The following is a 12,271-nucleotide window of genomic DNA, read 5'->3' on the forward strand; positions in this document are numbered from 1 at the left end:
TTCAATAACCTATTAAACTTCTGTTATGTTTCATGTAGGAGAAAAACACTTTTTTTCAGCCAGTATTTAATACAGTTGGCAAAATAAATTGTTAAAATATGTAGTGTGCTTCTGTTTTTTTAATTCAGGAGATTATTTAAAAAATCCTTCATTTTATGGGAAGACCCTCTTGATTCAAGAGAAAACTCAGTTTTTTTAAAAATGGCTGCTTATTAATGAATTGTTAATCAATCTATAAAATAAATCAACTACAGATTAATTCATTATCAATAACTTGCATCCTTAAGGAGTTAACTTAACTTATATCTACTTATATTCATGTAATTAAGCATTTTAATGATTTGGCCGATTAATCGAAAAAAAAAAACAACAGATTAATTGATTATTAAAATAATCGTCAGTTGCAGCCCTACACCAGATAAAAAGGAGATAAGGCAGAAGAGCAGGAAGGCGTTTGATATGTAAGACCCTACCATCAGGCGAGATGCTGATGTGCTATAAATCTAATCATCACATTTGGTTTTTATTTCCACCAACATAACACGGTAGAGAACAGGAAACAGCACCACATGGGAGAAAAAATTAAGCACAGATTCAACAGAAGTGCTTCAAATCCTGTAATGAATCATTTCCAATCATACTGGCAGGAGCATAAATCAAATCTAAAAAGAATACAACATAACTGAGGTCGTTCAAAGTGTCATCTATGGCAGGTAAGATATTAACTGCTCATAACATGATCTGCTCTGCTTCAAAATATGAAAATTTTTGTTTTCAAAAAAAAAAATCTAAACTCAGTGCCACAATAAGACTTAACTTCACATCTAACCATTYACCACAGATGGAGCGCCGTTCTGTGTGCAAGTTCTAAAACCACAGAACCATGGGATACTCAGCCGACAGATGACATGCAAACTAGGTTTTGTTTACTTTCAGTCTGACCTAGTTGTCTACACTGCCAGCCCCGAGGCACACAACATCCCAAATTTGCTTCCTAAATGTCTCGACGTCTTACTGCCCCACCTCAAACCATGGTCACCCTGACGAAGAGACAAACAGGAAAAGGAAAGCATTTGTGAGTGCGGAACGAGTCGAATCAGATTCTGAGGATCGACACAAAAACAGCACTCAAACATRAAGCAAAAATTATATTTGTTTTCACAGCGGGAGCTCTTTTGTATTTCTTGCATAACTCTTAAGCTACACACAAGCGCATTAGCGTTAAAACTGACTGAGATCAGCTTGAGCAGTGTTGTGCTGCAGGTTTTGGATAAAAGGGCAAATTTCCTCTTTCAGGAAGAAGACGGGAAGCACATTCGATTACTGGGGGGATTAAAAAAAAAAGCAGTTACCTATGTAATGAACGACACACGTTTGACCTTTCTTTGGAAATGTTCTCCCTGTTGAGGAAAAATAAGAGAAAACAAGAATTATTGAATGTTTGTACAGTTTTATTAACCATGGTTACATGCTGGGGAGGTGCTCCTAGCATGACTGCAATATCCTTCTCTAGTCTTAAAGCATGCAAAAGTCAGCTTGGTAACATTATTTCTCATATTAAAACTTTAACCTTGATGCATTTATAAGCTATAAATATGTTCTGAGGACTTTCTAACAATTATTAAGCCTTTATATGAAGGTGCAGCTCCTTCTCCTGCTGTTTTCTTACAGTTATTAATTCATTTACTGAAGCTGTTGGACCTTTTGTAATAAGTATGGAGAGTTCTGGGGGAAAAACAGATTTTTGTAATGTAATTGTTCCCCCTCAGATGTTTAGCAACATGAATGGGCTTAACAGTGAGCTCTAAATATGGCTTTTAAATGGTCCTTCCAGAAGCCCACTCATCTCCGAGCCTGATATGTTCAACATGATAAGCTTTACGACATTCCTGGGGAAACTACCGAGCCCCCCCAGCACTACTTCCACCCCACACATCAAAACGACAACCCCCGTTACATTTTACTTACCATCACCGGGGGATATTGTCTCGACTTCCACGCCCATGGTTGTGCTTCTTCAAAGTTTAGCTAAAATAAAGAAAACATAGAGCCTAAAGCTAACTTGTTTTTTTTTTCTTTTAAAAGCAAGTGTTACCCCCTCTACGGCTGCAAATCGGGCTTAAATCAATGGATACCATGCACAACCCGAGCACTACAGAAACCTCAGCCAGCCAAGAATGCCAAGATTATTCTGTCGCGAGACGGCGTCGAGAATAGCTACTCCACTTTACGATGCCGGTGTTGAGGCGAAAAAAAGCACCCCCAACGAAACTGGCACATTCCGCTACAGGAAGTGAATTTTGTGAGCTTTTTTCGTGAGTAAAAGTCAAAGTTAAGAAACTGTTTTTTTTCCCCCCGTAGCACTTCAGACTAAAATACCTGAAATAAATTTATCAAGTCAGGTTGTTAATTCAGTGCTTTATTTGAAGCAGTGCATAAAGATTCTGGCAGCCTATATCGGGGTTTTAAACATAATAATATATAGAAAACACATTATTATTAGTATTAGTATTAGTATTAGTATTAGTATTAGTATTAGTATTAGTATTAGTATTAGTATTAGTATTAGTATTAGTATTACAAGACTCAGTTTATTCGTACTTCCCATGCCTTCCACGACGGGATGACTATTTTCGCCACAACACCAAATGATTTCCGTTTGGCAATTTACCTTTTTTTTTGTGAGCAATTTAAAAAAAATTAAGAATTCAGGTTACTGTCCTTATCTTAAAAAAACATGTGTTAAAATATTTTTTATAAAGCAGCTAAAATAAATAATTATAAACGTTTACACGATGTAACTACATATCCCATGATGCACCACAACAGTCATTTTGCTTCCGAGTCATTTTCAGTGGCAGCATGGAGATGCATGGTTTTAACTATTAAAAATGAGAAGTAAATTAAGAAAAAACAATTCTATTTATGTTTTCGTGGATTTCGGATGAACCGTTGGTGAAATCTTAAGGTATGCTTGAAATAAAAGGATTTGTTGTATTATTTTGTACGCTAAATATGTTTGTCACGTGCAAATTCATGCGTTGTTTTCACTATTATAAACTGCAAGTTTGTATAAATCACATAAGCAGATAAGCTTGTCTTAAATAAAACTGTTTTGTATGTGTTATTCGGACTTTACAAACATATTGAGACAGTCTTAAATGTAAAGTTGTTTAAGAATAAGTTTTGGCTTTTTTAAATATAATTGTCACCTTCATMTAAAGGACGATCATGTTTATTTACTTGTCTGTGTTCGTCCGTCTGTTAGCAAAACACTCCACGAACCATTGGATGCATTTTAGTGCAACTCAGGAAGTAATTGTTGAATATAATGATAAGTCTAACCAATTCAAAGCTATATAATTAATTAACTTTTAAAGCCAAACAAACTTAGGGTGGCACCACAACTAATTGGCATTAGCCATCCCAAAAAGCACAATCCATAGAGCTAGTTTTTGTTGTGATGGTAGCTGAGACTCCTTAGCACACACTCTGAGAGCTAACAGATAATAATAATCTGAAGTTAAAAACTCTAGGATAAAAATTGTATCAGGTGGCATGCATTAATTGAATGCATGCTAGATGTTTTTAAACTTTGAATTGTTTTTGTATTGGTTAGAGTTTAAACCACATGAAGGAACACACTATTGAAGTTGATGACCTAATGTCACCATATCTAAAAAAAAAAAGGACTTGTGAGGTCACGCTCAACAAAGTATTGTTAATACCCCGGGTTCCTGACTGCGTGTTGTTAAGGTCATCCGGCGTAAGCAGCTATAGGTGTTCGTCACGACAGCCTCAGCTCAGGCAGGGGGAGATTAAAGCGTGTACTTGGAAGGAGACACAGGACAGGCTTTTACTATTCCTAATCTACACAGCTAGCAATACCTTGTGMAAACCTGCTTCAGATCAGATACAAGTCTCTTATAAATGCTTCATTTTTGAGGCTTTGTTTGTTTTTCTTTTCTTTTTTTTTTAGTGCTTCTTTGCTGCTGCCAGGATGGATCTTGGGAAGGCAAAGCTGCTTAGGACTGGACTSAACACTCTCCACCAAGCCATTCACCCTGTGCACGGGATTGCATGGACAGACGGCAAGCAGGTCTGCCTAACGTCCCTCCACTTCATCGGTGGCGAGGTGAAGTTCGGAGACACCAACGTGATCGGCCAGTTCGAGCACGTTTTCGGACTCTTCTGGGGCCCGCTGTGCTGCTCCGACTCCCCCGCGCTGCTGGCCGTCCAGCACAAGAAGCACGTCACGGTGTGGCAGCTGCAGCTCAGTGCCCTCGAGCAGAACAAGCTGCTGTGCACGCAGACCTGCGAGATGAGCGAGCCGTTCCCGTTGCTCTCTCAAGGCTGCGTCTGGCATCCCAAACTGGACATTCTGGCCGTGCTGACCAAGAGGGACACATCTGTGTTGTTTTCTGTCAGGCTGGACAACAGGAGGATTAAGGCAGACATCAAAGGTAGTGGGCTCATTCATTGTGCTTGCTGGACCAAGGACGGGACACGCCTGGTGGTGGCGATAGGCAGCGCGCTTCATTCTTACATTTGGAATGACATCCAGAAGAGTTTAGTGGCCTGCTCCTTCTGCCCCATCTTTGACGTGGGGGGCTACATTTGTGCCATTGAAGCCACGGGCGAGGCTCAGGTGGCCGTGGCTACAGAGCTGCCTCTTGATAAACTATGTGGGTTGAACGCTGGGATAGCTTTCGACGTGCCAACAGAGTCCCCACAAGGCCAGGGCTCGCACGTGCTCATGTCAGATGACGATAGTGTTTTGGATTCGAGGAGGAGATCATTCGAATCCGAGAGGTCTTTCCTCCCCACGTCAGGCCCTCTTGATCTCACCCACCTCCTGGCGAGGCACCGCCGCTCGGACCCCAGCCCCCTGATCCACTTGTGTCGTCGTGACACCGTGACGGGATCCGGCCAAGACAGCTCGCACCTCGTTTTGGTTAGCTACGAGCGGAAGGTCACCACCACCCGCAAAGTCAGCATCCCGGGGATTTTGGTCCCTGACATCGTTGCTTTTGATCCCCGCGCCTCCACACTCGCAGTGGCGTCTAATACCTGTAGCATGGTGCTTGTGTACCGCATCACTGCCTCTGCAATGCCCAACGTCCAGCAGATCTCTCTGCAGCAGAACGACAGACCCAAAGGAGTCTGTTTTCTCAATGACAAGGTGCTGCTGGTGATGGTGGGGAGACAGAAGTCCAACGACCCTGCCTTCCTCCCATCATCCAACACTGATAAATATATCCTTCGCCTCATAGCCAAAGAGTTGATATATGACGGAGGGACGCCTATCACACCATCCCCCTCCTCTACCAACCACGAGACTTCTTCTAATTTCTGCGCAGGGATTAGGAGGCACTCAGAGCACCTGTCAAAGGATGACAAAGAGCATCCAGGGATAAAGGACTTGGTACTGCCTGGAAGGGGGGTAGTTTGTTCACCGGGGAACAGGCGTCGGCTGATCAAGGAGGTCAAGAACACGGAACCCGGCCCCATCACCGGCTCTGCAGAGCTCACGGAGCGACCCGCGTCCAGCACGTCCTCCATCACCGTGGAGAACTTCGACATGGACCACATCAACCGAATGGCCAGCCTGGCGGTTTCCGGTCAGGCCAGCAGGGACTCGAGTCGGGCGAGTTCCCCTCGCTTCGAGTCGTCGGAGAAGATCCACACGGAGCCGACGTTGCCTCTGTCTGAGAAGACGTCCGTCCCGGTCAAGGAGCGGGGCGTGGAGCATCTGGTTCACAGCATGGAACGGCTTTTTACACGCTTTGCAGATGTGCAGCAGTGCCTGGCAGAAATCAAGGACTATACGCAGAATGGGAGGAAGGTCCCGAGTGCGTACCCTAACGCAAGTGAACCTCCATATGTCAACGTCACATGCCAGGTACCATTTCTCTCACTTCTGTTTTTTTTCATTTATTGCATTTAAAATCTTAAGTAGCAACAATTTCTGTCACAAGTTTCGAGTTGACAGCACAAGCAGTCTGACAATTCTACAATCTGACAATCTAAAAACCAGTTAATGCAAATACACAAATTAAACCAGTTCAAGATATCAGTTAAATAAAGCAGCAAACAGTCTCTGTTCCTGTTCTGTTCTCTCCTGCAGAGGCAGCTGTCAGAGAACGTGTTCATTGATGAGCGGAGGCCGGTGCTGCTGTGTGACGGGAAGCTGTGTCTGCGTGTCCTCCAGGACCTCTTTAACCTCACCGTTGTGGAGATGATGTATGGTAAGTGCATGCATCAGTTGTTKATTCGAAATCAAACTGGCTTTGAAAACGGTCAAGTATTTTTTAATTGTATTTATTTTATTTTTTTGCATGTAACTGCGTGACAGGGGGTCCAGGGTYAATTAATAGACACCATTTTGAGGAAACTACCTACAGGCCTTTTGATTAGGTCATTTCTCTGCACTCATTTTCAGAACACTTGTACGATAAGCTTCTCTAAACAGAAATGTTCAGATATGTTATGATGCACCCCCTGTTTTTGTCTTTTTACGATATAAATATGTTCCATAAAGAATGCCATATTTATATTGGGTAACTATGGTCGTACGTGTGGGCTGCCCTTGATGTTCCTAAGCTATAATTGGAAGTGATTAGATGCTTAGGTCAGATTACAAGGTTTAAAACAAAAGCTCCTTATCATCCTTATTAGTGTTCTATTTTTTATTTATTTGTTTTTGTTTTTTGTCGTTAATATAGACTATTTTTCCCTAATTTATGATACACCATTTTTTCCCTACCATTCAGAGTAAAGTAGCAGGAATTAAGTATTTCTTTCTTGTTTCAGGACCATTGTGGATTGTACTTGTGGCAGATGCAGAAGGCTTTGTGCCACTGGTGTTTAAGCCCAAAGAAGAACTTGTGGTGCGGAACGGCAAGAGGAAATCTACCTTGCGAGCCCCTGGAAGTCCAGATAATTCCTGTCCATCCAGTCCCACCACAGCTACAGAGGCCTCTATATCCTGATCCAAACCTCTGAGGATGGACTAACAGAGGGGTTTATCCCCCAAAACAGTCAAAACTGGAACAAAGCAGTTGGAAAAATGCAGTGAACGTGAATCCTTAAATTTGCTTTTTGTATAGAAAAGGAGTGATTTCGTTAAAACAAATGCTGATTCAAAAGTAGTATGTACAGACCAATGAGGATTTTATTTTTTTCCTCTTGTTAAATTTTTGAGATGCGGTTGTTGAAGTCTGCTACAGTGCTGGTAGCCTTCCAGCAATGATGCTAGTGTTGGAAACATTTCTGACATGTTTTAATCATTCATATGTTAGACAAAAACAGAGATAAATCTATGATGTCAAGCTGTTTTGTTCTGTTTGTTTTTAATGATGCACAGCAAAATCGCAATTTTCGTGCTTTTACTCATAAAATGTTGCTTCATAGTTCATTATCAAATATTTCAAGCCAAATTTAAGAGCAGAAAGCCTAAAAACTACATACATGTCCATAAAAATTACTTTGTCTTGCTCATAACTTCTCATTGGTTTATTAAAACTTATGGACACGTGCATCATCACTACAGGTATGGGGTACTTGTTATGTGTCTGACCACAAGAGGGCGCAATGCTCAACTGAAACCTTATTGTTGGATTTGTCTGGTGTATTTATTTTAGATTAGCAACAAACCTACGTTTGGATATAAAATTTCTTTAACTTATTCTTTGTTTTTCTCACTTTCTAAACATCAAAATAACTCAAGACCCACAAATGTTTTCACGTCCACTCCGCCTCTACATTTATTTCAAATCATAAATCCTTCTGTGATTATGTATCATAAAAACATAACCGTGTAGAGTTAAGCACAGCAAATAATGTACATTCATTTATATAAATTAGTCAATCTTTTTATGTTTATATACAGTATATATATATGAAGATGAATATACAGTACATGTGAAAATAAAACAATGTTTACATTAAAACAATGCCATTATTTAACAGTGTAATATACACCAGAGAGCAGCCTTCCAGCCTGAAAGCTGGAAACCGTGGCTTTGTGAAAAATCACTCCAAATTCCAGTTCACACGCGGCTCAGATCCTCCATCGTTCTGGAGCCGATGCTTTGTTTCCTGCGAGAGACACCAGCATCAGTGATGTGCTACATTCAGAGCATGAGTAGAAAAGAAAGACAGCTCAAACAGGAAGTTTTTTTTTCTCTCTGTACAGCTTTCCATCACGAGAAAACAAAAATGTCATAGAAAATGTTTTAACCTTCTGTGATTATTAGTATTCAAGGTCAAATGAACTTGGGTCCATCTCTGACTAACTGCTTATATTGAAAAAAGACCGATTGCTAGGCTGATTGTAATTGATTTATGTAGCTCTGACCTGCCAAATTTGATCTGGGAAGATTTGAGTTTCATTTTATGGAGCATACCAGTGTTAAAAAGTTATTTAAATGTCTGGTACTGCATGTATTCATGAAATATTTAGAGAAACTTACAAAAAAATCATCCTTCAAATTGTTACAGAAGTGTTTGTACAGTCTAATTGGAAAGAAAATGCTGAATAGATTCATTAAAATACTGTAGATTATTTTTACACCCTTTAAAACAAAAAAAATCACTAGATGACAGGACAAACACTACAAAAACTAAACAAACCTTTGGAGTTTCCAACATATGTGAGCAGCAGACAGAAACAGCAGAAAATCCACATTTTCTCATCTCTTGTGCTCTGAATTTTTTTCTTAACTCTTTATAGACGCTGTGTTTCCAATAGCATCACTCAATAAAACAATCCATACCAAAGATGTGCTTATTACTGGCACAAATTATCCCCTTAACTATTCACAAACCAGGAAACTGAAAACAATCATGTGATTCTGGTCACCAGCCCAGCAATCGATATATTTTGGAGCATTACAAGGTCACACAGTTGATGGTGTATAATTGTATGACTTGTGAGACAGGCACAGATTTATAGACTACAAAATAAATTAACAGTACTGATGCCTTCTGTACAAAACTATCAAAATGTTTGGAACCACCAATTGTCATAACCAAAGTGTCTTGGTCAAACAGGCAACTAGCAAAGCAAATGTACAATTCAGAGTTCTTTTGTGGTAAGGTAAGTGGAGATTTTTGCAGAAAGACAAGCGGCTCTTTAAAAAAAGTCACCGATTTCCAAATTTACCCACAAATACAGGAAAAAAAAAATGCTCAGTTTAAATGAGCCAAACAATATGCATGAAGGCAGCCCAGCAGTCCGTTGGTGGAACTCTTACAGTCAAACATGGTTTAAATCTCATCATTCTGTGAAGATGCTTTTTTGTGAGCCTTAGAAACTAATCGAGATAGATGTCCTGATGCATCTCAGAAATCTAGGTAGAAAAAAATCAAAAAGAAAACATAAGTTGGTCCTCTGGATGGGTTCTTTAGTGAAACGTTTCGTCTCTCGTCCAAGAGACTTCTTCAGTCTGATGAGTTTCAGGTGAACTCATCAGGCTTAAAAGCACTGCCTCCACATGGACAAACAGCTAATCAAGCCTATTGTTAGGCAATGGCCCTCTTTTGCATGTGACTAACCTGTTTGTCCATGTGGAGGCAGKGCTTATAWGGCTGAGTTCAMCTGAAACTCATCAGACTGAAGAAGTCTCTTGGACGAGAGATGAAACGTTTCACTAAAGAAGAACCCATCCAGAGGACCTACTTATTGTTTCTTTTTGATTTTTAATCAAGATAGAGTAGAAGTTTGCATGCCTAAAAGTTTCTGTGGAATGATTTTTGGTTTTTCCACAGTCTGGGATCAAAATGTGCCTTCCTACAAGACAATGACACAAAGGTTGACAAGTGGCTGAGAAAAAGCTCTATTCATGAAAATCTTGGTTCAGTTTCCAGATTTAAACTAAGTAAAGCGTCTTTGGAAAGACCTGAAAATGGCTACAGATGCTGTTTATCCAAAGTGGTTGAGCTTGCAGGTTTCTGGTAAAAATAAAAATAGAAAAAAAGAAAGAAAACACCCAAAAGGAAGATGTCTCTGAATAGACCATTTCATAGTTGTACTAGCTGTTCCAGGTCAACCGAGCTAACGCTGAGGCTGCTATGAAAATACCATTGGAATTGTGCAAATTCAAAACAAGCTCATCTATGACCGTAAAGGAAAGCTTATGAATCAATTTAGAGCAAATACTGTATGTTGGGTCTGTATAACGGCGTTAATTTACCAGATGAATTTTTTCAATTCCATTGGCGTTTCTGAAGCAACCTCAGCATTTATCCCAAAAAAAGAGTGAGCTTGGCCGCTTTGCAAATTTGCATTTGTAACAATTTTTAACTACAAAATGGTCTATTCCCAAATCATTTTCTAGCACGGCTGAGGTTGAGCTAATTGAGGTACTTTAAGAATGATTAAAATTTTGTTTCTAAACAATAGGTCAGATCATTGGAAGTGAGGCTCCTATGGAAAGTACAACAAATTAATATTTAAATTTTACTTACGTGACTTAAGCTTAGAGAAACAGTTTCTGCATAAATAATCATGTAACGCAAAATTATGTAAAGATTTGTAAGTTTAATCTAACCACTATGAATTTTTTTTACATTAAAGTGTTTTTAAAAATCCACCTTTGTCTTGGTCCCACTTGGACTTGTGATTCTGGTTGGAATCAAAATTAATTTCCCAAAACTCAAAGACATTCAAACTTTACGACTTTTCCACAGAAGCCCACTTTAAAAGAACTTAACTATAGTTTAGAAACATAATACAGAAAGCTGTTTTTGCTTCATCACTTCAGAGCAGTTTTCTCTTCGGTCTGAACAATGTCMAAATGTAAAAAATGTCCAACCACACACAAGTACAGGAGCTCAGGTGCTGTACTGAACAACACCTCTGAGATATTTCACTTTAGCTTCAGTTGACTACGACTTCATAGTACTACCATACCACAGAGGCATACAATGTACTTCAGAGATACAGAGTTGTTGTTTTCTTTACATTGGTTTGTGACAGTTCAGAAATGTGAGGCAGAGTTGAGGACCTAGACTTTTCCTCTCAGATGTCCGTTAATGATTTCTACACACCGTAGCTCATCCAGGTGGACTTTATTCCTGAGCCGCACGTCTTCGTTGATGGGATACAGCAGGAGGATCATTAAGCCCGTAACGATGAAGGCTACGGGTGCAGCGCCCATCAGCAGCTTCAGGGTGTATACTACAGGAGCGGGCTGCTTACAGGCGCCGGTGTCATACCCTGCAAACCTACGAGCACACAGAGACGCAGGGATTCTCTTTAAAAAAAACAAGTCATGGCATCAAAACAGGTGCTGCAAAATAACACAACTGTTACCGTCTAACAAGACATTGAAGCTATGATGAAAAACTTAGTGCGTAATTACATCTATTAAATAAAGTACTTATCCTATTAATTTTTTAGKAGTGCACAATWTATCGGCACCAATKTCCTCAATTTTGGGAGATCAGATGATACTTTGATAGGATCTGTGGAAAAGATCAGCTTCTCATCTACCTTCCCAAAGTTCTGAAAATCAGCCACTGTCCCAGTTTGCTCTACTGTGAGCACTAACTAATGTCCAGTTAAAACAAGTTTGTATTGTTTCAAGGGTATTGTTCAGTGTTTTTCAGTAAAATAAGATAGGAACATTGGAGGTGTATTGTGACCTTATAACTACAACGGAGTATTAGGGCCACAGAATGAGATTATTTATTTATTTTTTTTAATTACGAGAATAAAGTCACAATATTACGACATTAAAGTTGTATAAAAATATAGTCATAATATTATGAGAATAAAGTCTTAATATTATGAGACTAAAATCGTAATATTATGAGATTAAAGTCATAATATATGTATTATGAGATTAAAGTCATAAGAAGAAGGGTTCAAGATGGGTTCCAGATGCCCAAGACATTGCCATGTTCAATTTTATATGTTCAAAACTCCAACTGGGGTAGTGGCCCAATCATCTGATGCAGGTCAAAATGAGTTTTCTCCGCTTGGTGTCTGGACTATCCCTTAGAGATACGGTGAGAAGTTCAGTTATTCAGGAGAGACTCCGGGTAGAGTGGCTGCTCCTCCACATCCAGAGGAGCCAGTTGAGGTGGTTCATCTGGTAAGGATGCCTCCTGGATGCCTCGCTAGGGAGGTGCTTCAGACGTCCAATTGGGAGGAGACCCTGAGGAAGACCCAGGACACGTTGGAGAGACACTGGGCCTCATGCAAGAACATGTTCGTATTCTTATCCTAAATTTCTCTTACTTTTGTTCGTACAAAGGGTTCATA

General features: G+C 39.9%; 3 protein-coding genes across 4 annotated transcripts in view; 1 reads left to right on the forward strand and 2 right to left on the reverse strand.

Annotated features, from left to right (window-relative positions):
- The window catches only part of fkbp1b (FKBP prolyl isomerase 1B), a 13,840-nt gene extending 11,640 nt beyond the window's left edge, over window positions 1-2,200 (reverse strand). The window contains exons 1-2 of the mRNA XM_014020072.1: window positions 1,969-2,200; window positions 1,353-1,400 (exon numbers count right to left, since the gene is read on the reverse strand). Coding sequence (XP_013875526.1) covers window positions 1,353-1,400; window positions 1,969-2,005 — 85 coding nt within the window. The 5' untranslated portion in view covers window positions 2,006-2,200. The remainder of the gene's footprint in view (window positions 1-1,352; window positions 1,401-1,968) is intronic.
- A 635-nt stretch (window positions 2,201-2,835) lies between these two features.
- Window positions 2,836-7,549, forward strand: wdcp (WD repeat and coiled coil containing). 2 transcript variants are annotated; one of them, XM_014020073.1, is made up of 4 exons: window positions 2,836-2,968; window positions 3,980-5,902; window positions 6,128-6,248; window positions 6,814-7,549. In XM_014020073.1, exons 2-4 carry the CDS (start codon window positions 4,001-4,003, stop codon window positions 6,990-6,992), a joined length of 2,202 nt encoding a protein of 733 aa, XP_013875527.1. In that variant the 5' UTR covers window positions 2,836-2,968; window positions 3,980-4,000; the 3' UTR covers window positions 6,993-7,549. The 2 variants fall into 2 exon arrangements, with proteins under 2 accessions (XP_013875527.1, XP_013875528.1); XM_014020074.1 differs by lacking the exon at window positions 6,814-7,549 and adding an exon at window positions 6,356-6,806.
- A 290-nt stretch (window positions 7,550-7,839) lies between these two features.
- mfsd2b (MFSD2 lysolipid transporter B, sphingolipid) overlaps window positions 7,840-12,271 on the reverse strand; it is a 34,170-nt gene continuing 29,738 nt past the window's right edge. The window contains exons 14-15 of the mRNA XM_014020075.1: window positions 11,053-11,229; window positions 7,840-8,100 (exon numbers count right to left, since the gene is read on the reverse strand). Of these exons, the coding sequence (XP_013875529.1) occupies window positions 8,052-8,100; window positions 11,053-11,229 (226 nt within the window). The 3' untranslated portion in view covers window positions 7,840-8,051. The remainder of the gene's footprint in view (window positions 8,101-11,052; window positions 11,230-12,271) is intronic.

The sequence above is a fragment of the Austrofundulus limnaeus genome, unplaced genomic scaffold, assembly GCF_001266775.1.
Source record: "Austrofundulus limnaeus strain Quisiro unplaced genomic scaffold, Austrofundulus_limnaeus-1.0 Scaffold239, whole genome shotgun sequence".
Lineage (NCBI taxonomy): Eukaryota > Metazoa > Chordata > Actinopteri > Cyprinodontiformes > Rivulidae > Austrofundulus > Austrofundulus limnaeus.